Source organism: Trichophyton rubrum (assembly GCF_000151425.1).
Source record: "Trichophyton rubrum CBS 118892 genomic scaffold supercont2.5, whole genome shotgun sequence".
NCBI lineage: Eukaryota > Fungi > Ascomycota > Eurotiomycetes > Onygenales > Arthrodermataceae > Trichophyton > Trichophyton rubrum.
In genome coordinates, this window is record NW_003456424.1 from 545619 (window position 1) to 570963 (window position 25345).

Sequence of the window (25345 nt, forward strand, 5' to 3'; positions counted from 1 at the left end):
CAGCCCACGTCGAATAACACAACAAAACGGCCTACGCAGTAAACCTGAGCCTTCGGTAGTTACTACTCGGTACTCGTTTCTGTGAAGGCAGCAAGATAAACAAGAGAAAAGACGTTGCTCGTGGACAAGCAAAGCTTCATCCCTGGCAAGCTTCTAGATCGTTTGTTTTTGGCCGAAAAAATAAAAATAAAAAATAACTAAGAGAAAAACGCGTGACGTCGCGGAGCCCCCTTCTTCTACCTATCGACTTTAACACTGCCAGGCTGCTACGGAGCAAACATCGATGGCTTCAACGTCAGCACTCAGGCTTGACGTACACTTGGAGCGGCTGTGAGAACAAGTTGATGAACTGAATGTGCGATGTTGCTGCTTCGGAGCAAGTTGTCCTTGTCTTTAAACCTGTGTCGGCGATGCGACTGAGCCGTTCGAGATGCATATGACCAATGTCCTACTCACCACTGCACCCGATTGCGGACGGCAAGCTGACCCCAGAGTCGCTTACGCCTGTCCCTCGATTCAACTGGTGCGTTGATCGCCTGCACGAGTTGCTGGCTTGTTGCTGATAATCGTGGATATAGGGTCTTCCTCATTGAGCTGATTGTGAGCGGAGTTCTGTACGTTTTGATGACCTCCACAAAAGAGGATGGATACGGGGATTTTCTGACCATGGACCGTTGATGTGATAGCACTCTCTTCTTCCTCTTCTATTTCAACCGGTTGTTTGCGACCCTCGTATCCTATGCCATCCGTGCCTATACCTGGCATTACTACCGAGTCTACATAGACATACATGCGCTCCAAATATCGTTGCTAGCTGGCCGAATATTTTTCAAAGGGATACGATACCATGGCGAAAATGAGACTATTCATGTCCAAACTGGTTATCTTACCTGGAGGTTCTGGTCTCGGCCAGAGCTGCCAGTAGATACATGTCATGTGAAGAGCAAACCCAAGCCTCCGGAATGCGAGGCAGCAGCGGGCGCAAGCGGCGAGGACGGAAACAGAGGCAACGGTGCAGAGAATGGAAAAGAGACACCAGCTAGAATTGAAATCACCCTCAATGGTCTAGAGTGGTTTGTGTATAACCGGAGTCCTGCCTATGATTCGATTCTCGCTGGGTTTGGATTGGTGCCGCCTCCTGATGGGGCAAGCGCCTCATTTGTAGCTGAAAATGGAGAGAATGCGCAACATGAGGACTCAAGTCCTAAGGAAGATAATGTCGACGAAGTGGCTGCTTCAAGCCCTTCCGACCCCTTAACTCCCTCTTCTAGAAAAGAAACAAGTTCACAAAAGCAGAGGACTTCTTCAAGTACCAGAGACTCTTCTATACCTCAGCATATGGAGAAGTCCACTGGGCCTCGGATCTTTTCGTTTTTCCCAATATCCATGAATTGTTACAAGGGCGCATTGGCCTTGGGTAACGAGAACACAAAAACCATACTTACCTTGACGTTTGACAAGGCCGTCGGAAAAATCGATGCTGAACGCTCTGGCCCTCTCGATATTTACAAACAAATATTTGAATATGACCTCTCCCACCCTGTCATACATATGAAACCCAATCCGGACTACAGACAATCACAATTGGCTGCAGTTCATGAAATGGAAACCCCAGAAGAAGAGGAGTATAGAAACCGCGGCTATGTGCACAGCTTACATAAACGGTATCGTGATCATAGGCACCGAGTGTGGACCAGCGTTCGTGATTTGATTCCTTACTTTCAACGATCTGTAGAATCATTCCATCCCAGACACGATGAAAGGGACAGACCTGTTTCTAGAGCGGTCCATCAAGATGGCTGGCTGGGCCTGACACGCTATCTTGACGAGGAAGAGCAAGATGATTATGAAGGATGGAACTCGATAGAGTATGGACGTTTCTCAACGCTACTAGACTCTCCCAGTATGCATTTTCGCTATTACTGGGACATCGGGGGCCCTGTTGCAATATCGAGTTCCAAACCCGAAGCCCCGGATAAGTTGATTCCCCATAACATCAACGGTGCAGAAGCCCCTGAATGGGGAATGGACTTAACTATACGTGGTGGTCTGCTTAACTACGGGCCATGGGCAGACCGTGAACGGATCAATCTCCAAAGTGTCTTCGTGCCGAATTCATACAGGGATTCACACGTTACGCCTATACTAAAGCCTGGAGAAACGAGGCAGAGCACGGCTTTCGTTTTAAACATTCTCATTGAAGAAACTACAATACTCCGCATACCCACAAGGGAGGCCTCAAAGGATTGGCAATGGAGAGGCCGGGCAGACCGTTCGCGAGGAGCTTCTCGAATGAAGAAGAAGGACAAGGATCGCTCTCGGGGGAATGAAGCCGACAACATAGGAACTCAAGGGCCAGATATCCGGCCTTTTGGCTGGCTATCTCTCAGAGCAGGCCCCGGTTCAACCATCGTGTATTCAATGGCAATGTTTGCGAGTAGACATGGGTATTGCAACAAAGTTGACATTGACCTGCGCCAAACCAAAATGACCACGAGCGTGAATCATGGCATGTTGTGGCAAAGTGATCGTCAGCTTATCTCCTGCGATCTTTCAAATCCTCTTCGATGGAATAGCCTGCACAACTGGTCCGTTGACGTAGAGAGTACCAACATGGAACTGTTCTTACTATGGGACCACCTAATATTACTTACCGACCTCATCTCGGACTGGACATCGGGGCCTTTCCAGGAATATTATACCTTCGTCCCGATCAAATATCAGCTTTCCTTTGCCTTTCTTGATTTCAAACTCATGATTAACGTGAATGATTTGAATATCATAAACAATCCCTCCGACTTTGATGATAATTCGTTCTTGATTATTGAAGGAGAAATACTAACCGCCCGCGTGGAGATCCCAGTTATTCATCACAGAGCGAGCCGTAATATCGCTACATTTGATATTCAGGGCTCAAATGGCGACTTAAAACTCTCTACGCCCCTATGGAATACCCAACGTACGTTCTTGGACGATCGACCTGTTGGCGGGCTGGACACCCTAAAAATTGATGGAAGTTATACATGGTACGGTATAACTTCACCAAAAGTGACAGACGTCGCAATTATTAACTTATCTGGTACTGCACCATACCTGTACCTTTACGGATTTATCCTGAAACAATTCCTCGATGTCAATGAAAACTACTTTGGTAGAACTATTCATTTCAAGACATTCGATGAACATAGGGCAGCAGCCAATTCGACAGCGACCCAGGGTATTTATGGTTCCAACCCTGCACCACATACCAATGGGCTTGATGTTATTCTTCACATTGCAGCCGAGGATATTAAAGTTCTTCTTCCCACTGGTCTATACGACCGACATGAGAGCCTTGCACTAAAAGCAACAAGTCTAGACTTGGATGTAAGATTCACAAACTATTACATGGATTTCCACTGCTCGCTATCTCCCCTAGAAGTTTCTGTTCTGTCGGAGAAGCCAGGCGCCTCCGCTGTCCGGTCCGGTCCTCAGCTCTATATAAATGGACTCGGTATTTTTGGTCATAGACTTTTTGGTTTACCACCAACCGAGCCTACATATGCCTGCAATTGGGATTTTCAAGTGGGATCTATCGTGGGAGAATGTTCTCCCTCATTCATAAAATCTGCTAAATCGGCGTTCGAATCTCTAGCTTTCTCATTCGACGACGACGAGAATGCCTTGCCTCCCATACAGACCGGTGTTTATGATGTGACTTTCCTGCGCGCAAATGTGAAATCTATCAAAGTGTGGATCTTGGCAGAAAAGTCCGCATTTCTTTTCAGTACCGGGACGATTGATGTGGAGTTTAATGACCGATGTGGCTTAAAAATGTCATTATTTGTCGATGTGACTGTTCCCGACATTGTTCTCGCAGTTGTGGATCGGACGTCAGTAATCCCAAGAAGTGCATCTCAAACGCCAGCCAAAACTTATGCCAGCTTCCGTACTGCAGTTAAGCTTAGCACAATGGGGAAAAGAGAAGACTTTGATTATTATCGCTCTCTGCAACAAAACCATATCAGGAGGCATGACTCGCGGACCCACCGTACTCCATGGCTTTTGTTTAAAGAACTTGACTTGGCCCCTGGAGAGAATTTATTTCCTTCCTTTATTTCTCCCACAATGCCTGTCCCTTCAATGCCTGAACCTATCCAATCTCCGGCGGACTCTAAAGCTAGCCAGACACCACACTCTCCTTTGAACGAGGTTCCAGATGCGACAACTATTCCTCTAACTTCTAGTTTAAATCCTACCCCTGACCAATATGTTTCCCACGGCCGCCGTGCTGGACATTGCTCTACAACATGGGCAATGCCAAAATTCTCCTTTTACCATGTCCAACTTGACGAGACAAATGTTCCTCCCATGCCGTCCAATTCTGAGGTTTTAATCGGCCGGAATCAGGCCCTGGATGCTGGTTTTGGACGTTCTTATACTGACGAGTTTTTGGCTGGCGCTCAAGAATGCATCAATTGCAGCATGGCACCAGGTTTATCTGGATTCGTCTCTATAGAAGCAGTACGCGCCGTGGCTTCCTTGCTAGACTCAATCCAACCCCGTAAGCCCCTGGAGATTTTGGATGCATTTCAAGCGAAGGTGACGAGTGCTGCCCTTGCAGCACAAAAGTCCGCTAATAAGAAAACAAAAAAGATATCTTCTTTCAATTTTGAGCTTCCTTCGTGCCGTGTACGATTTTTCAACACCCTATTAAAGTCCGGCCGGCCCGTTGGCCCTTTCAGAGACCAGTTTCACCTCGATATATCATATATTCGGGCTCTAATTCGCGAAAAGGTTTCCTCCTCAGATGCTACAGACTTTGCGAAGCCCAAGACTTCACTCACGGCTCACATAGCAATGCGCTCACTGATGGCTACGGTTAGGGAAGAGAACGTGGAGACCCATTCAGATGTCAGGTTATGCGTGTGCAAGGTATTCGACACAACTTTCTGGTTTTTCGGGAACAAGGATATAAAGTCTCGTCTCCAAGTTCAGAATATTGACCTGATGTCATCAAATGAATCTGTTGCGAGGATTGAGCCTGTGTTGAATCGAACAATGAAAATGGTGGAGTCTCTATTAGCGACTTTTCAACGGATTTTTGAGGCCCATGAAGACCGACTTCTTTATCTCATCCACTACCTCACAAAGGTCGGTGTAGACATGCCAGAGCCGCATTTTATGACACTTCTATCCGACGCTCTGAGGGCCACAAAGCCACATCTAAGACTCGAAGACGCTTGGAAGATAATATCAAGGATTCGAAATATATACAAATCAATTACACCCGAGCAACGGGGGAAACTTCAGAAAGAATGCCAAAAGTCTGATGTTTTCTATCCGGAGGATGCTAAAGATGCCATATTGTCAGTGTTTGAAACTTGGCGCGCGTGGGAATTAGCGCCTATCGAAAAAAATCTCATCATCAAGGCTCTTTGGGGTGAAGACGCTACAACTGATGAAACAACCGGCCACTTGAAAGCGATTGATACAGCTATATATCTTGGGTCAGTTCATCTTTCAATGGATCAAGCCCCGCGGCACAATGGCTTCCGTGTGGAGAATATGTCCACTACAATCCGCTTTGGAGCTAAAAGTCAAGAAGATGCGTTGGCTTCTGCAAAGGATGGACTTCTAGTTATACAGAATCACTTTTCCAATGCATATTTGCAGCTGAACTGGGAATTATGCCAACTCATTGAAAAGATCCTGGAGAGCAATGATAACCTCGGCTCCAAGGCAACGACTCTTCAAAGAAAGGAATTGAGAAGATCAAGACATGGGGTTAAACCCGAACATGAAATCCAATATGAAACTCATGTTCTCCTTATCGCAGACAAAGGTTCTATCTGGATAGATGGAATCAACCTGGAGATTGAATTGGTAGGACGTGGGATGAAAGCATCCGTTATTCACTTGCCAAGTAAAACACTGGGTAGAGAAACAATAAGTGCCATGTTAGCTTCTAAATTGTCCTCCGCACGGGTTATCAGTCACTCGAGCCCTCTCATGGAATGGGAATTTCACAACCCAAACATATTCGTATCTCGCCAGTCACAAAAACGCAACGCGCTATTGGAGCATGACTGGAAATGTGCTGCAACCTGTCGCCAGCTGAGATATGAGTTGACTGAAAACCCCATTGAGCTTATCCATGTGGCTGACCGTGTGGTTGAAGATGAAGTCAAGCAAATTCTCAAAATGGTTTCTTCCTTGTCAGACGCTAAATTGGAAGAAGGCCCTACGTCAGCATCATCTGAGGAGGAAATTCATTATTTCCATGTTGCGACTTTCCTTGATGATTACCAAATTCGCATTTCCCTTCTTCCCTCAGTTGCCTACACTATTGAAGGGGATGTAGCACGATTATCTGTCACACCTCTTGGTCGTATGAAATTTGAGGTGGATTATGACATCAAGAATAGTATTCACAAAATCCATTCCAACAAAGATGGAAGCCTACGCATTTTATGTTCAACAGCAATACCACCAATCAATGGGAGGGTGCGATTGGATATGACAACCAACCCGATTATCATAGATGCAGACACCACCATTGAAATTCTGTATCTAGACGTGAGTGCTGTGCAAAACCTCCTCGGTGCCCTTAATGGGCCCGAGATATCGCATTTCATTGACGACTTAAGCCATGATGGAAAGGCCTTGAAATCACACTTCGAGCAGGTATTAATGAACGGCAGAGCTGCTCAACCAAAAGAGAAGGCTGAAAAGAAAGGACCTGTATACCAAGCACGGCTCACATTAGCTGGAATCAATACTCATGCCTCTTCCCCTGGTTTACGAACCAGAGATCACACCGCAGATATGAACATTGAATTTAAGTCTGTTCAGGTGCATGTCGAAAACTCACCCATCCAGGGAGTTCGCAACGCACGACCAGAATTCAATATTATCGTGGCCCAAATTAGCGTCAATGTTCAGAGGTCAAGCATGCATGATAGCTTTTCCTATGGAAAAGTCGCCTTTGGTGCTCAAATTTCCGGATCTTTCAAGGATTTGCCAGATGGAAAAACCATGCAATTATTTCACCTGAAAAGCTCGGGACTTGAGATTGATATGTCTGCCGAAACGGCTTCGCTTGTACTTGACATCGTCGCTCATTTACAGGAAGGCATAAAGACAATTGACCTGTTTCAAGATATTGCCCGCCTGAGAAAAAGCCGCAGGCTCTCGTTCCTTAGAAGGAAGCATAGAAAGATAACTCATACCGCCGCTTCTCCCGCAGAACATAGTGCTGGTGATGATAACAGTCAAGGAACTCCCGATTTTTTGAATGCGACATACTCTGTTGAGCTTTCCAACATTCAAATTAGTTGGCTGGTTTTAGAGAATACTACCTCTCGCAAAAACCAAAACCCCTCCACTCGCCATGACACTGGTGCAGAAGATCTCGTTTTCTTCATCCGTAGGGTTGAGCTTACGACGAAGGAAATCAACGCTGCCAGGCTGCGTATCCAACAAATGCAGCTACAGATGGTACCAGTAACCCACGACAAAAAGAAACGATCCCAAAACTCTGCCTTACTTCCAGAGGCAGTGTTCAATGTTTCATTTGTGTCTGTCAAGTCTAAGTGGAAGTTGGCATTGAACGCTGCTGGAAAAGCTCTTGATTTGCAGGCTACATCCGACTTTATCATACCGGCTAGTCATCTGCAAAAGTCAATGGCGTCTGCTGTTGAAAGAGTCCGTGAAGCTAAGTCATTATGGACAACAGAGTTCCGTAAGAATCCTAAAGTAGGGAAGGAATCTCTCGGATTTAAGCAATTGGACTCTGTTTTCATCGATACTAATTTTGATGGAGCTATTGTCACACTGCAAGAAAGGCGTGACTCTGGTGATACTGCTCCACGTCCCCCAAGCAATAGAAGCAGCATTGGTTCGACTGATTTCAGATACGGACAAGCCTGGACTGGAGACTCTGTGTCCAAAGCAACACTCCGAGCCCCTGGTGTGGCTTTGAAAATCCGGTTCGAGGGCTCAGAAGCAAATACTCCAATTCTTGAAGCAGAGATGAAGGTTGAAGCCTCTTCCAACGTACTTCATCCAAGTGTGATGCCTCTGCTTACACGGATTTCATCAAGTATACGAGATGTCGTTGGCAGAGAAGAAAAGAGGGATGGTCAAGTTACAAAAGCTAGTGCCGAAGAGCCATCTGCAGGAAAAGATGAAACCAACAAAGCAGCTGTTGGGGGTGAAGAAACCGAAAAGCCTCCTCAGGATAAGTCCATGGATCCAACCACAATTCTTGGTAGCTGCAAGTTAAGCATTGGGCTCTGGATCCGCAAACAGGAATTCACTTTGAGTTGCCAGCCCATCGCACGAGTGGAAGCTTCAGCCGGCTTTGAAGATGTAAATATTACGGTCAACACGGTGCAGTCTGAGGAACAACGCCGGTTTTTTGCTGTGCTCATAGCCTTCAACAAGTTACGGGCATCGGTGAAACATGTCTACTCCAACGACCCTACGGCGAGCTTTAATGTGGATTCTATAGTTGTATCAATGATGAACAGCAAACACGTCAGTTCTAGCAGCGGTATTTCCGCCATTCTCAAGGTCAGCCCAACGAGACTATTCATGAATTCAAGACAGGCCCAGGACTTCCTTCTGTTCCGAGAAATTTGGAAGCCTCCAAGTGACCACTTCAAACGACCAGTTCAAACCCAGGAACCATCTCCGGAAGTCCAGGCATATATGGTTCAGCGGTATCAGCAAATGGCAGCTGCTGGGGCATTCCCATGGAACTCGACGTTGGCGATAGACTCGCTGGACATACAACTCGACCTGGGCCAAACAATAGGCAAGGCAGAGTTTTCAATAAAGAACCTTTGGTTATCGTCAAAGAAGACTTCTGATTGGGAGCAAAACCTGTGCATTGGCTTTGAAGCCGTCTCAATCAAAAACGAAGGGCGGCTGATCGGGTTTGTAGAGCTCTCGAAGTTTAGGGTACGCACATCTATTGAATGGCCTGGTGGTGTGATCTCAGCTGGCCACACTCCTCTCATCCAGGCGGCAGTCGGAATTGGCAAGCTACAGGCAGATGTCTCTTTTGAATACCTACCGGTTATCGTCGCCGACGTTACCTCATTCGAATTTTTCATGTATAACGTCCGAGAGGATGAAGGAAAGAGTAACGACCGTCTCGTTAGCATGCTTGAAGGGGACAAACTGCATGTTTTCTGTACTACTATTACGGCTTCGCAGGCACTGGGCCTATATCAGACATTCCAACGCTTGATACGGGAAAAGCGCAAAGCGTTCCAAGAGTCCCTAAAAGAGGTTGAAGATGCCTTGCACAGGACAAAGCTCTCGCTCGGGGTAGCTCCTCAAAAGCCAGTGACGAGACCGACGGTCAGGGATGATAAAGATGCTATGAATCTACCAATCTCCCTCCAAACAACCGTCGTGGTCAAGCTGCATACTGTCACAGTTGGAGCATTCCCAAATACATTCCGTGACGCGCAGATTTTCCAAATAGAAGCACTTGGCGCTGAGGCACGCTTTTCGGTTGGGATTCAAGGTGGCAAGATACACACTGGCCTTGGCCTGACACTGGGAGAACTCCGGGTTGCTCTGTCTAGCGTTGGTGGCGGCTCAGTGCCAGCAGATGCAAATGACCTGACGGTGGACCAGATCGTGAGCCGTGCCACCAGTGCTCGAGGAGGAATCATCTTGAAGGTTCCTAGGGTGCTCTCCTTGATGGAAACTTGGCAACAAGCTACATCCAACCACATCGAGTATCGTTTCAGAAGCTCGTTCGAGGGCAAAGTCGATGTTGGCTGGAACTATTCTCGCATCGCCTTCATCAGAGGTATGTGGAGCACACATTCTCGCGCTCTAGCAGCCCGGCTAGGCAAGCCACTCCCCCAGGCGGCCGTCCAGATCACAGGCGGACCGAAGGGTGAAGGCGAAGAGGGTGAGTACAATGGGCAAGAGAAGATTACCGCTGTGGTAAATGTCCCTCAGTCACGGTATACATATACTGCGATCTCACCACCAACAATCGAGACACCCCAGCTTCGAGATATGGGAGAGGCCACGCCACCGCTGGAATGGATTGGGCTGCAGCGTGATCGACTGCCTAATCTTATGCATCAAATCATCATCGTCACGCTGATAGAGGTTGCAAAGGATGTGGAGGATGCATATTCGAATATTCTCGGTTCATCATGATGGCCTCTTCTGCTGCCCCTGGATATTGGGTGTTTCCGCCAACGAGCACCATTGGCTGCACTACCTGCATGCAGCAAACTTGCAGCAACTTTCTTTTCTTTTGCGAGTGCTTTTCTTAACCCGCTTAAACCCCTTAACTCCGGCGTTCTTTGCATGGCGTGGCTATCGGCGTGGAAAAGAAAAAAAATTCAACCTGTTTGTGTATAATGGCTATCATAGGTATAGGTATAGTTTTGAGCCGGACGGCCTTTACGGTCTCCGATTAATAATGCTATTGTGTAATTGTCCATGGAAACAGCCAGCATCCCCTTGTCTCTTCCATCTGCCAGCCCAGTGCCTCAGCCACCAGCCCTCAGAGCAGGCCAGCTGGCGCCATCACAGCCATCGCCATCGTCGACGTCGTTGCTGCACCTGCAGTCATGCCATCTCGCCAAAAGAAGCGCCGCAGTTTGGGTGGTCCGACCAGGCATGCTGACTAAGTACCGCGCAGGTACCTTCGCGCGCTGCGGCTGGCGCCAAGTGACTTCCGAGGTACTTCCAGGAGCGGCCTAGTGCGGGGCTCCTGCTTACTTCAGCAGCGTCTCTTCTGTAAGAAGAGCTTGGTGACCAGGAAGATCGTGGTACGTGTATGTATTTAAACCTATACTATTCGTTACTAAATATAAAGGGGGAGAGGGGTAGTAGGAATAGAAGTAGTAGAATATAGGACACGTGACCCGTTACCTAATGAGCCTTTTATTCTACTACTATCTATTCTACCTATCCGGCGGTGCCCTACTATAATAGATTGAGATTTATAACGTTACCCTACTATCTTATTATTAGGACTCTAGTAACTAGGAGTTAAGTACCCTGCCGTCACGGTTTTAATAGAGGAGAAAATAAGGAAAGTAAAGATACTAATTATATATAAGATAAAATATAGGTAAGTAATAAGAATATTTACTAAAATAAAGTAGGAGCTAGGTAGTTCGAGTAGAGTATATAGTATTATTAGATTAGGTATACTATATCCGAGATATAAGAAGGGGGGTACTATATCTCTAACCTAATAAGAGAACCTACCTAGCGGACCTTGTACTATAGGTAGTTTCTAAAGTAGCGAGAGTCTATTATTTAGGCTATCTATTTATCTAGGGGTTTAAATATAGTAATTAAGGGCTCTTAAGGGAGGTCTTTATTAGAGTATAGTCAATATAATTATAGGAAAAAAATATAGAAAATATTATATATATTTAGATTGTAAGGGAGGTTAAGCTTATATATTTAGAATCTAATCTTAGTATAAATTATAAATAGTTCTAGAAATTTAAAATTAAGTTTCTTATTAGGGTAGCGAGTTTTAATATTATATATATTAAGCTAGATAGAATCACCCTTATAGAAGTTATATAATTTAGATCTAAAGTATTATTATATAAAGTCTTAGATATATAATAAGTTTAGCTTAGTCTACTAATATATATCTTTTATATTATCTATAAGTTTCTTTACTTTAGTATCTAAATATTGGTACTTAGTAGATAGTAGATCTATAAACTCCGAGAGGGGTAGGTAATAACTATTATTAATATAGAATAGAGTATTCTTAGTAGTAAAGTAGACGGAGTTATTAAATAAGAACTCTATTAATAGTAATAAGTCTAACTAATTATTCTATAAGTAGTTAGTAAAAGTATATAGATAAACTTCTATTATTCTATTTTAGTATTTTATTTATCTATTTATCTCCGGGTAAGCTATAGTACTAAAATAGTAATTATATTTTAGAAGTAAGAATAAGTATCTCTAGAAGTATAATATAAATAGGTGATTATAGTTAGAGATAATAGCTTTAAGGATACTATATAGGTAGATAACGTCTCTTAAAATAATATAGATAAGCTATAACGCGGAGATATCTTTAATAATTAGAGTATAATAAATTATCTTTAAGAATTTATTAACTACTACTATAATATAATTATAAGTAAGATTATCTATAGTAAATCTAGAGAGAGGAAGGTTGAGAATAAAGTTAATAATAATAGTTTACTAAGGGGCCTTTAGAATTAGGATAGAGGTAATAATACTAAAAGGAGTATAGAAGATGGGTTTAGATTACTAGTAAATATTATAGATAAGGATATATCGCAGAATATCCTTACGTAGTAAAGGCTAATAGAGCTATCTAAAAGTAAGTTCTTAAGTATATCTTATTTTAAAGTAGCTAGTAGAGGGAGAGTTATAGATAATTTATAGTATCTATTAGCGAAGAATAAAGTTCTTAAAAATATAGAGATGATTCTTATAAAAGAGGAGACTATTATTAATAATCTAATCTTCGGGGTTCTGATTATTAATATAGATATATATATCCTATAGTATAGTAGTCCTAATCTTATTAAGAATAGTTAGTATATTAATTAGGGTAGATTCTAGATTATTTTCTAAACTATATAAGTTAGTAACAATAATATATAGGGAACCTTTAGTTTTTATATTTTAAACTAAGTTATAAGGGGGGGGGCTTTAATCTATTAAAAAGGCGATTGTAGCTACTACGAGGTTTTAAATTATAGCTCTTTCTTTAAAGATTAACTATTTTAGAGAATTCTCTAGTTTCGATATTTCTTTTAAGTATAGATAATAATTAGATCTCCTAGAGGGGCTATTAGCGGGGTTAGACTTTTTAAAATAATATAAGATATATATATTAAACTTACTTAGATACTACGCTTAACGTACTTAATAACGCGTTAGAATTTTTATTTTAAGAAAGGGTTTAAGATTATTATAATTTATAAAAATAAGAGTAGATTAGAATACTTTATAGATAAAATAGTACTAGTACTTAATTATATCTATAATTATAAGTAGCTTATAATTATATATACTATAATTCCTTTCTATCGTTATTATCTTATAACTATAGAATACTATAGGATAGAAATAAAAGTTATCCTAAGTTTAAATAAGAATAGCGGTAACGGCATAACTACTAGTATTATAATATATAGTATTTTATTTAGCTAAATTATAGAAAATAAAAAGGGGAATATACTAGAAGACTATTTTTAGATTATTAAAGCTTTACTAAGTGTATTTATTCTAAGTAAAATCCTAGAGTTACTTAAGTAAGTCTATAAGAAGGAGGGTAACTTTACTATATTAATAAATAAAGTATTAATAGAAGTTATAAAATCTAAGAAACTTATAAATATTCTTAATAAATTTTAAAGTAGGCTAAGTAATAATAGTATCTATATATTTGGGATCTATATATATATTATTATAACTTAAGATATAACTAATAAAATTAACTTAAGAGATATAAAAATAATACTTCTATAAATTATAGATTAAATAGGCATTATATAATTTTTAAAGAACTTATTTAATATAATATTAATAGTAGTTATAATTAGAGTGTTTGAAGTAAATAATAATATTATCTAAATGTATAATAATAAAGGAGTTAATAAGGTCCCCTAAAGTAGTATTAATATATTATTAGAAGTAAGCTAGAGTATTAATAAGACTAAAAAGGATAATTAAAAATTCGAAGTTACTATATCTTATCTTAAAAGCTATTTTATACTTATAGCCTATAGTAATATAAATAAGATAGTAAGTATATATAAGATCTAATTTAGTAAATTAGTAAACTCTATAGAAGTAATTAATAAGTTAAGAGATTAAGGGGATAGTATAGTAGTTCTTAATAGTAGCTACGTTAACTTTACGGTAGTTAATATAGAAATACTAGATATTATCTTTTTTTATAATAAATATAACTAGAGAGATAATATATAGCTTCGAGGGTTAGATAAAGCCTTAAATCTACTTCTACTAGAGAAATTATTATAAAATAGTAAGTTCCTTTTCTAATATATTATATAGAGAAGGATTAGAGATAGATATATCCTAGTAGAAATTTATTTTAAGATTAATTAGAGGGCTGCGTAGAGGGAGTAGTTTATATACTTTAGTTTTATTAAATATATCTCGATACTCTAGTAGCTAGAGAGGAATATCTATAGGTGGTGGCTTATTAATAGTACTATAATATAGCTAAGTAATAATAGAAATAAAGAGGATATAATAGGAGTTATCTCCCGAAATATTAAAAGGGAATATATTTATAAGGGGAAAAGAGGGGAGTAATTAAAAATAAGTATCTAAGGTATAGGGGGATTTTAGGGTAGGATAAGACCAGTCGGTGATTAGAGGGTTTTTTATTTTAAACTATAGTATACTTAGGATAATAGGAAATAGTATATATATAGGCTAAAAATAGTAATCTCTAAATTTACTATTAAAGCTAATAGTAGGAAGTTTAAATATATAGATTTATTTAGGGTACATTATACTACTAGAGATATCTATTATAGGGGAAATATTATAGGGTATATATTCTATATTAAGGGAAATAATAGTAGATAGATTAATAAAATTATATATAGAGCCAGAGTTAATTATAGAAGGAAGGAAATAATAAGAGGGTTTGCGATTAGTAATAATAGGAAAAGTATATATAATAGAGTTAATAGAGAGTTTATAAAAATAATAGTAGGTAAAAGTTATAGAGAGTTTTAATTAATTACGCCTCGTAGTCTTAATATAAGATAGGCCTAGTTTTTTAACTTAGGGGATTTAGGAGATTTAAGGGCGGGAGTAATAGTATAAGAATAAGTTTAGGGAGATATAGTAGGTCTATAGGGAGGGGAGGGTAAAGGGTTAGGAAGGGGGGTATAGTTACTATTATAGGAGGGGAAGCGCGAGTAGCTACGAGATATATTATTATAGAAGTAGGAATTATAAGTAGAATTTAGGTATTTATTATAGATAGTATACTAATAGCTAGACTCTCTATATTAAGTATATAGATTATTATATCTACGTCTCTAGTATTTATTTTTAGAGATATTTAGATTATAGTAAGTTTTTAAAGATTATATCTTAAAGTATTAGGAATATATAGTAAAACGGACTTTCTAAACTAAAAAAGTTAGCTTTATTTAGAAGTTAAGCTAGTTAGTAAGTTTAAGATACTACTCCACTTTAAGAGTTACTACTTTCTAAATAGCGAATATCTTCGGCTACCTATTAAAGTAGATATAAGTAATCTAGTTTAGTAGATAGGGAGAGAGTTTTAAATAGAATATAGAGTAGATTACTAGATTATTCTATAAAAAGTTAATAATAAAGGTCTCGAATTATATAATAAAAGAGAGGGCGAATTCTTTAAGATATATCTTTAACTTTTTAAGTTTAAGTTCTATATTTAGAGTAGAATTAGGGATTACGTAGTTATCCTATAGCTAGACTTTAAGGATTAGCTAAAACGCAATATAAGGGTCCTTCTTAAATTAAAGATATTAGACCCTCTATTTTAGAGTAGAAGATAAGTAACTAATTATATAAGTAACTTAGGAGGTATCCCTAGTAATTAGACGCTCGCGTAGTTAGTTATTAATATTTATAAGTTAAAATTAAATATCTATAGAGCTATTATATATATTAGACTCATTAGGCTTAACTTTACTCGGCTTCTTAATAATCTCGGCTTAGAGTATTTACTAAGATACTATTACTAGGACATATTACTACTAGAGTTATTATTCTAGGGATTCGATACGGTCTACTAATACTTAAATAGTAGCTTCCTATAAAGCACGGGATACTATAGGCGCTATATTATCTCGCGTAAATTCTTAATCTAGGGGGCTTAAAATAGTACTAGGATCGTGGCTAGTTAGTAAAGAGGAATAAATAGACTATAAGAAGAGCTTAATAACTAGGAAGATTATGGTATATATATATATTTAAATCTATATTATTCGTTACTAAATACAAAGGGGGAGAGGGGTAGCAGGAGCAGAAGTAGCAGAATGTGGGACACGTGACCCGTCACCTGACGAGCCTTTTATCTTCCCCTTCTGGGTTACCGCCCTTGCCCGCTGGCAGAAACCGCACAAGCCCCGCCATTCTCTCTTTTCCGCGCGCGAGACGGAAAAAAAAAATTCTCTTCATCTCTTCTTCTTCTTCCTCCTCCTCTTCCTCTCTTCTTCACCAACTCCCGCCCTGGTGTCTTCACTCATCACCACCACCCATCGACTCTCACCTCTGTTCTGCGAGTCTCTTACCCTCTACGTTGCTTGATCAGGTCGAGTTATTCTCGATCCTGATAAATATCAAGCCACAAAGCCACCCGCCGCTGACAGAAAAGACACCCCGCCTCGAAGGCATTTCTCTCCAAAACAACCGCCAAGATGGTCAAGTAAGTCGTATCTGGACCTACCGTGGCTTGTGAGGAACGAGATTACCTCGATAGAAGCATCGTCTTCTGTTCTCGCAGCTCTGTTATTTCTTTTTTTTTTTCTTTTTTTTTTTTTTTTTTTGTATTTTTTTTTTCGTCGATGTTTTTGTGTAAAAGGACACATTACTAATGCGATTTGGCATGGAACAGCTTCACCATCGAGGAGGTATGCAGCTCATCCCTGAAGACAGGAAGGACGTAAAGGGTATCTCGAGACATGCCAGACTAACTTAATGCGCGTGTAGATCCGTCAATTGATGGACCGTCCTGCTAACATCCGTAACATGTGTGTTATTGCTCACGGTATTGATCCCTCCCTGTTGTGTTTTTTTTTTTTTTTTTTTGAACTTCGGCTAACTCCTGCACCACTGCAGTCGATCACGGAAAGTCTACTCTTACCGATTCTTTGGTCCAGCGTGCTGGTATCATTTCGGCCGCCAAAGCTGGAGAAGCTCGTTTCACAGATACCCGTCAGGACGAGCAGGACAGATGTATTACCATCAAGTCCACTGCCATCTCTCTTTACGCCAAGCTCGTTGATGAGGATGACCTTAAGGATATCCCCCAGAAGGTCGAGGGTAACGAGTTCTTGATTAACTTGATTGACTCTCCCGGTCACGTCGATTTCTCTTCCGAAGTCACTGCTGCCCTCCGTGTCACTGACGGTGCCCTTGTCGTCGTTGACTGTGTTTCTGGTGTCTGTGTCCAGACCGAGACCGTCTTGCGACAGGCTCTTTCCGAGCGTATCAAGCCAGTTTGTATCATCAACAAGGTCGACCGTGCTCTTCTTGAGCTCCAGGTATCCAAGGAAGATCTATACCAATCTTTCTCCCGAACCGTCGAGTCCGTCAACGTCATCATCTCCACCTACCTTGACAAGGCTCTCGGTGACGTCCAGGTCTACCCAGAGAAGGGTACCGTTGCTTTCGGATCTGGTCTTCACGGATGGGCTTTCACTATCCGCCAGTTCGCTGTCAAATATGCCAAGAAATTCGGTGTTGACAGAAATAAGATGATGGACAGACTTTGGGTAAGCTAAATGCCATTCTCATCTTTCTTTCTTGCCATTTCTCCCCAAATTGAGTCTATTTGTATATTAATGGTGTTCCATAGGGAGACAACTACTTCAACCCAAAGACCAAGAAGTGGACCAAGAACAGCGAGTATGAGGGCAAGACCCTCGAGCGTTCTTTCAACCAGTTCATTCTGGACCCCATCTTCAAGATTTTCAACGCCATCACTCACTCCAAGAAGGACGAGATCGCCACCCTCGTTGAGAAACTTGAGATTAAGCTTACCTCTGAGGAGCGTGACCTTGAGGGCAAGCCATTGCTCAAGATTATCATGAGAAAGTTCCTTCCCGCTGCCGACGCTCTTCTTGAGATGATGGTCCTCAACCTCCCATCTCCCGTTACTGCCCAGAAGTACCGTGCCGAAACCTTGTACGAAGGTCCAACTGATGACGAGGCCTGCATTGGTGTCCGTGACTGCGACCCCAAGGGTCCTCTTATGCTTTACGTCTCTAAGATGGTGCCAACCTCCGATAAGGGACGTTTTTATGCTTTCGGTCGTGTCTTCTCTGGTACCGTCCGCTCCGGTCTTAAGGTCCGTATCCAGGGTCCTAACTACACTCCTGGAAAGAAGGATGATCTCTTCATCAAGGCTATCCAGCGTACCATTCTCATGATGGGCCGTTTCGTCGAGCCCATTGAGGATGTCCCAGCTGGTAACATCGTCGGTCTCGTTGGTGTCGACCAGTTCTTGCTCAAGTCTGGTACCCTCACCACCAGTGAAACCGCCCACAACTTGAAGGTCATGAAGTTCTCCGTCTCTCCCGTCGTCCAGCGATCCGTCGAGGTCAAGAACGCCAACGATCTGCCCAAGCTTGTCGAAGGTCTCAAGCGTCTCTCCAAGTCTGACCCTTGTGTCTTGACCATGATTAACGAGTCTGGTGAGCACGTTGTTGCCGGTGCTGGTGAACTTCATTTGGAAATTTGCTTGAAGGATCTTGAGGAAGATCACGCTGGTGTTCCTCTCCGTATCTCTGACCCCGTCGTTGCCTATCGTGAGACCGTCGGCTCCGAGTCCAGCATGGTTGCCTTGTCCAAGTCTCAGAACAAGCACAACCGTCTCTACGTCACTGCTCAGCCATTGGGTGAGGAGGTTTCTCTCGCTATTGAGGCAGGAAAGATCTCTCCCCGCGACGATATCAAGACTCGTGCCCGTCTTCTCGCTGATGAGTACGAATGGGATGTCACTGATGCCCGTAAGATCTGGTGTTTCGGTCCAGACACCTCTGGTGCCAACGTCCTTGTTGACCAGACCAAGGCCGTCCAGTACCTCAACGAAATCAAGGATTCTTTCGTCTCTGGTTTCCAGTGGGCTACCCGCGAAGGTCCAGTTGCTGAAGAGCCAATGAGAGCTATTCGCTTCAACATCCAGGACGTCACCCTTCACCCCGATGCCATTCACCGTGGTGGCGGTCAGATCATCGGTACTGCCCGTCGAGTCCTGTTGGCCGCTACCCTCTTGGCTGACCCCGGTATCCTCGAACCCGTCTTCTTGGTCGAAATCCAAGTCCCAGAGCAGGCCATGGGTGGTATCTATGGTGTCCTCACTCGACGACGTGGTCACGTCTTCGCCGAAGAGCAGCGTCCCGGTACTCCTCTCTTCACCATCAAGGCTTACCTCCCTGTCAACGAGTCCTTCGGTTTCCCTGCCGATCTCCGCTCTGCCACTGGTGGTCAGGCTTTCCCCCAGTCCGTCTTCGACCATTGGCAGCTCCTCCCCGGTGGCTCTGCCCTCGACCCAACCACCAAGCCTGGTCAAATTGTCACCGAAATGCGAAAGCGCAAGGGTATCAAGGAGACCGTTCCAGACTACACCAACGTAAGTTATTTTTTTCATTCCCCGTGAATTAGCAATGAAAACAGTCACTAATCCAATGCCATAGTACTACGACAAATTGTAAACGCCTTCTCGCAAAGATATGTTTAGAGCGCTCTTGTGTATTTAGAACACAATGCCGAGAAGCCTATGCGACCTTTTTCAAAATACCACTTTAGCAACGATCCAAATTGGCCAGCATGTGCTCAAGAGCCTTTCATTCCCCGGCGGCATGCGTGAAACGAGAAAGAAAGGAACGGGTTTAAAAATAAAAGTTAAAAAGGACTGCCTCTCTCGCTCCACAACCTCTTCATACCCCCCGTTTGCGTCAGGCATTTCGATTTGTCTCCCATCACCCTTGAGATGACCTATATCCCAAAGTTGTGACCGAGAGTTATGAATGATCCATGTGTCACTTTTCCTTTGTAATGTTAAATGTTTTGACTTTTTTTTTTAAGTTGATGAACCCCTTTTGTGTATCTTAAATTATTCATAACACCCACACAGAGAATACACAGGAGTTGTCAGCGAACCTCAATCCCTCCTGTAGACGTCAATTGTTTTAATGTCGTCGACTTTTACATAGCTTAGTCAAAACCTTATATCACGTGAGAAAACGCGCTAAATTGGACTGTATTATGTAATCTATCAGAGCGCTCTTTTTTTGCGCGCGGTTGCTTTTTTGCGTCGACAAGAAAATGTGGTATATATGACATGAAGCGAACTTGCAGCGGAACGACGAGACGACCGTCGATATCTTACGCATTCCGCCTTTGTCTGCATTTACCTGGAAGCTCCAGTTTAACCGATTATTCAACTGTTTGTTTCAGAGAAGATTAATATACGATCGTAAGGCGATAGCTTGAAGCCGGACCTTTGCACGAGATACCTCATTACAACAGAATCAACCGACCAACGCATCTCCACCTCATTACGCCGTACTTCGAACCTTTAAGCGCATAATAGGACATTGAAGAGCGTATACAAGATACCATCAGACGCGAAAACAGATTTAATGCGCGTGACTTAGAGGGGTGCAACGATGCAGTTCACTGAAGAGAAGGCCGCGGAGGTCAAATCTTGGGTTGTGAAGAAACTTGAAGATATGTATGTGTCACCGGGATGATATATTATAGTACTGCATATTGGGGACTTCAAGTTTTGGGTTGTTCTCTGTGTAATAGCATTACTAGCGGCGGCTCTCGAAGAATTGCTTCTATTCACTCCTCGTTCTTTCTTTTTATCTGTTTGAAATGAGGTCTCATTATATTATAAAGGTCAGAATTGCTAACGAGAGATTTGTATATCTTCAATAGCTCCGATGCAGATTCGGAAGTATTGGCCGACTATGTTCTTGCCTTGATTTCTACGGATGCCCCGGACGATGAGATAAGGAAAGCGTCAGTGGAGAATCTCGAAGACTTTTTGAAAGAGAGTAAGTGGCTTGTGTTCTCATTATATCCTCGCTGACTGTATATCAGCAGCTAATGAGTTGGTTTGTTCCTAGACACCGTCCCCTTTGTCGATGAGATCTTTGAGAAGTTTCACCCCAGACCTGAGCAACAAGCCCTGCCTTCCAACACCCAACAGGCCGATATGTCTTCTCCCATCCAAAATTCTTCTTTCGGCCAACATCCTCCAAGTGCAGATATGATGACTCAATTTGCGCAAGCTCAGCAAGGGGCCATGGGACAGCAGGGTTCGGCTCCGTTTGATAATAATGACCAACAGTTTAATGCGCGAAAACGAACATTTAATGATTCCCAGGGGGATGATCAGAGCCCTTACCAGAGAAATGCGGATAGGCCGCACAAATCTGCTCGTGGTCGACGTGGCAGACCAGGATGGGATAGCCGGCAAAATCCAAGTCCGCATGGTCAAAGGTATTCACCGAACATGCCAGGTGGATTTCGTGGTGGTCCTGGTACCCCACAGCCTGGTTTCCCGCCGTTCAATCCTAACGATCCCATAGCGCAGATGTTAAGCATGTCTGGAATTAATTTCCCTCAAATTCCAGGGATGCCACCAATGCCACCACTTCCGTCTCTTAATGGGCAACCCCAACCTTCTGGCTCACCTCCTAATAAGATTGCCGAGAGATGCAAGAATTATGATAATATGGGGTTCTGTGTTCTGGGGAGTACCTGTCCCTATCAACATGGACAGGCCCTATCAAAAGACGACGGTATGATATAATGTTCATTCTATCTTTGTGTTCAGTTTCGGCTAACGTACTTACTATAGAGTACGATCCTACAAATTCCAATATCGTGTCCGGACATTCAGCGAATGGTGCCAATGGACATGGCACTAGTGGGCGTGGGGATCGAGGCAGAGGACGAGGCCGTGGTCGTAACGACAGAGGAGGCCATGGCTCACAGCGCCGTAACCGGGCTGAATTCTCGCACGCCGGCCCTAACGATGACAGGAGAATCACAACGATTGTCGTTGAACAGATTCCAGAAGATAAATTCGACGAGGCTACTGTTCGGGAATTTTTTTCTGAATTTGGCGAGATTACAGAGATTACCATGAAGCCGTATAAACATCTAGCGCTTGTCAAATACGACTCCTACGATGCAGCGCATCGTGCGTGGTCGAGCCCGAAGGTCATCTTTGACAACAGATTTGTAAAAGTCTACTGGTATAAACCCACAGAGTCGAGAGGCGACAGCAACGGCTTTAAGAAGACCTCAGCTGATGAGCCATCATTCGACATGGAAGCGTTTGAGAAGCAGCAGGCAGAGGCTCAGAAGGCTCATGAAGAAAAAGTCAGGAAACGAAAAGAGACCGAAGAAGCAATTTTGGAGCACAAGAAGAAGACAGAAGAGCTGCTGAAACGCCACAAAGAGGAACAAGCCAAATTATTGCAGAAGCTAGAAGCCAAGGGCGCTGGCAAAGATACGGCTTCACCCGAATCAGGAGTTTCAGCGAATGACAAGACTGCCTCCCTTCGAGCCCAGCTTGCATCTCTCGAGGCAGAAGCTAAGAGTATGGGTATCGATCCTAACGCTCAGCCAGAATCTCCGTTTGGCCGTGGTCGTGGTCGAGGCTATGCCGGCTTCCGTGGAAGAGGTGGTTTCGCACCTCGAGCCCGCGGTTTTGACCCTTCATTTCGAGGATCCAGAGGCCGTGGAGTATTCCGTGGCCGGGGAGGCGTGATTCGCCTGGATAACCGTCCTAAAAAGGTCGCAATTTCGGGGGTAGAATTTGATACCAACCGTGATGAGGCTCTGCGGCAATATCTTTTGGTAAGCACTGTACTTTTCACGAATTGTCATTTGAAAATCTTCTAATCAATTAATTTACAGGGAATCGGAGAATATGAGAGCATTGATCCCAGCCCAGATCGCCCAGGAGCTTTGATAGTCTCCTTCAAGGACCGTTATGTAGCTGAAAAGCTGGTCCATGGCCCCTCTGATATTCCATCCGTTGGTAAAGTTGAGTTCGCTTGGGTTGCCAACGCTCCGGTGTCCTCAACGCAGCCGCCTGGTGCTGCTGCATCCGCCCTGAAAGCGAGTGAAGATGTCTCTATGACAGACAGCAATGCCACAGCTGCGCCTGCACCGGAAAAGGAGCCAGCTCATGAAGTTGACTATGACGTGGCCGAAATGGACGATTCTTGGGCTGATTGAAGGGGACTCTAACGAGGTAATGGGCTTGAAATTTGGATTCTAACAATTGTATTTCTACGAATAATCTTATCCCCTTCGCCCCGCCTCCTGTGTGTTTTTTCTCTGGCTGTTTTAAATGTAACGATTGCCGGTTTCTTTTATTTCAGTTGTCATCATGGTGCCTTTCAACACGCAGCGTACCTAGACTCTATCACCCTTGGTCAAGTTTATACGAGATTAACAAGCCAATGCCCCGCAGCCAGCCGCCAGGATGATTATATATATGTGCGCAGCACCGTTCGTCATGGAAAAACAAGTCTCACCGAATATCTTTGCTATATGAAACTGTTTCTTCTTGGTTCATTTGCACGAACAAGCCCTTAGTCAAACCTGTTTGAACTAACGACGCAGAGTAAATACCCTCTCTGACCAATTGACCTGCCAAAATGACCACCGGCACTCGTCTTCAGGACAAGATAGCCATAATCACTGGCTCTTCCGACGGAATCGGTCGTGCAATCGCTCTTCGATACGCTGCCGAGGGAGCATACGTAGTATGTGCTGACTTGACGCCGGAATCAAGAGGTAGCTTTTGTTGATTCAATGTATCTGCTGCTACCTATTTATATTAATACAGCCATTATTAATTCACTACAAAAACGAAGGACGGAGAAGAGTTGAAACCAACTCACGAAGTTCTGGACGAGAAGTATCCAGCTTCATCTGGAAGATCTTTCTCACGTAGATCGATATTTATTAAGACAGATGTTTCTATTGATGCCGACGTGAAGGCCCTGGTGAGTGCCTGTGTGAAGGAATTTGGAAGGCTAGATATGTATGCGTGTCTACCCTTTTAGTTTCTCCTATTAGAATCTAACATACATACAGTATGATGAATAACGCTGGTATCGGGCCCAACTATAGCCATGATCCAGCTCTAAGGCTGCATGAAACTCCCGAGTACTCCTGGGATAGGATTATGGGGGTGAATGGAAAAGGTGTCTGGCTAGGGTGTAGTGAGTATTTACAACCGGTTCCTATCCATGCCCCAATGGGTCCTCATATATTGATACGCATTAATCACCCCGCATGAAGAATATGCAGCTGCTCAGATGCTTGCTCAGGAGCCGCCCTCCACCGGCGATAGGGGCTGGATTGTCAATACTGCATCAGTAATGGGCTTAGTTGGAATACAGTGTGGTAGTGCATATTCTGCCTCCAAAGGAGCTGTCGTTAACCTCACTAGAGCAGTTGCCCTGGAATACGGGGCTGAAAGAATGTGAGAAGACTAATACCCCCGAATTAACAATAGCTATTGTTTCTCCGGCTAACTCGGGTAAATATACAGCCATGTGAATGCTATAGCGCCTGGCTTTGTGCAGACTCCATTGCTGGAAGACCTGACTCCCCATGATAGCGAAGATCCGAACGTACAAGGCATACGTGCTTCCTTTGCAGGCAAACAGCCATTTGAATACCGGTTTGCTAGAGTGGAGGAGGTAGCCAGTGTTGCAGTGTTTCTTGCATCAGACGAGGCCAGCTTTGTCACTGGCCACACCATTGCCGTGGATGGAGGCTACCTAGCTCAGTAGAAGATAGAAACTTGGCTTTCTTGAACATGATGTCTTTCCGGGAATTCCTTAAATAGAAGCTGATTCAAAGTGATATATGATTTTTAGCCAATTGCTCCTTTTCTCTCATAGAATCTATACATGTGTAACCTGCATGATATTCTCCTATCGTCCAAATACATCATTTATATAACAGTAGATCAACAAATGCATAGTCTTGGCCCGCCTTGGACATTGAGAACAAGAGACCATGTTCAATATACGTACTAGAAAGATCATGTTAGTGTTTAGAAGCACAGACGAGATGGAAGAGGCATAACTCACGCGAAATGACAGGTTCTCCCGGTCAGTGATATCAAGGAAATCTGCAGCGGGTTGCACTTGTCCTTCTTCCAACTTCCTGTCTCTCCTCTTGTTCTCATATATGTAATAGAACCTCAAGAAGAAGATTGAAACTATTGTGATTGACATGGTTACCACAATACTAAGTTTTGCTGGCACGTACTCGGGGGCATCCTCGTCCTTGAAGGTGAGAGGGCCTAATATGTTTCCCAGACAAAACGCCATCAAGATGATAGCATTCATCGTCACTTTCTTTGTATGGCCCGCGTAGTTGGCAGTAATAATGGAATATGTAAGTGGGAGAAATGCGTTATTACAATGTGTTAGGTAGTTTCCAGCAAGTTTTGCCGCTGGGTGAGTATTATCCAAGAACGCAAGCATGCAAGCGCCTAACAAGCTAGGAATTAGGACGGCAACCATGAAAAGTGTCCGCTTGCCGAACCTAGCAGCGAGTAACG

At 43.1% G+C, this 25345-nt stretch overlaps 5 protein-coding genes across 5 annotated transcripts in view; 4 read left to right on the top strand and 1 right to left on the bottom strand.

The window, feature by feature from the left end:
- The first annotated feature begins 310 nt into the window (after positions 1-310).
- Positions 311-10600, top strand: TERG_04927 (uncharacterized protein). The gene is made up of 3 exons (XM_047748343.1): positions 311-523; positions 579-600; positions 687-10600. The coding sequence occupies exon 3, from the start codon at positions 1339-1341 to the stop codon at positions 10171-10173; it is 8835 nt and encodes a 2944-aa protein (XP_047604323.1). The 5' UTR covers positions 311-523; positions 579-600; positions 687-1338; the 3' UTR covers positions 10174-10600.
- A 5827-nt stretch (positions 10601-16427) lies between these two features.
- TERG_04928 (elongation factor 2) lies at positions 16428-19445 on the top strand (the record flags this gene model as incomplete). Its single annotated transcript, XM_003234287.1, has 6 exons — positions 16428-16435; positions 16625-16640; positions 16720-16777; positions 16849-17504; positions 17588-19363; positions 19428-19445. The coding sequence occupies 6 exons, from the start codon at positions 16428-16430 to the stop codon at positions 19443-19445; spliced, it is 2532 nt and encodes an 843-aa protein (XP_003234335.1).
- A 957-nt stretch (positions 19446-20402) lies between these two features.
- On the top strand, positions 20403-22995 carry TERG_04929 (uncharacterized protein; the record flags this gene model as incomplete). The annotated part of the gene is made up of 5 exons (XM_003234288.1): positions 20403-20467; positions 20677-20795; positions 20868-21545; positions 21605-22611; positions 22672-22995. The coding sequence occupies 5 exons, from the start codon at positions 20403-20405 to the stop codon at positions 22993-22995; spliced, it is 2193 nt and encodes a 730-aa protein (XP_003234336.1).
- A 425-nt stretch (positions 22996-23420) lies between these two features.
- TERG_04930 (uncharacterized protein) lies at positions 23421-24566 on the top strand (the record flags this gene model as incomplete). Its single annotated transcript, XM_003234289.1, has 5 exons — positions 23421-23528; positions 23640-23809; positions 23863-23990; positions 24070-24253; positions 24323-24566. The coding sequence occupies 5 exons, from the start codon at positions 23421-23423 to the stop codon at positions 24564-24566; spliced, it is 834 nt and encodes a 277-aa protein (XP_003234337.1).
- A 160-nt stretch (positions 24567-24726) lies between these two features.
- The window catches only part of TERG_04931 (uncharacterized protein), a gene marked incomplete at both ends in the record, with an annotated part of 1869 nt that continues 1250 nt past the window's right edge, over positions 24727-25345 (bottom strand). The window contains 2 exons of the mRNA XM_047748344.1: positions 24727-24811; positions 24880-25329. Coding sequence (XP_047604324.1) covers positions 24727-24811; positions 24880-25329 — 535 coding nt within the window. The remainder of the gene's footprint in view (positions 24812-24879; positions 25330-25345) is intronic.

Coding starts and splice junctions, on each gene's coding strand:
- TERG_04927 (XM_047748343.1), top strand. CDS start 1,339: ATGGAGAAGTCCACTGGGCCTCGGATCTTTTCGTTTTTCCCAATATCC.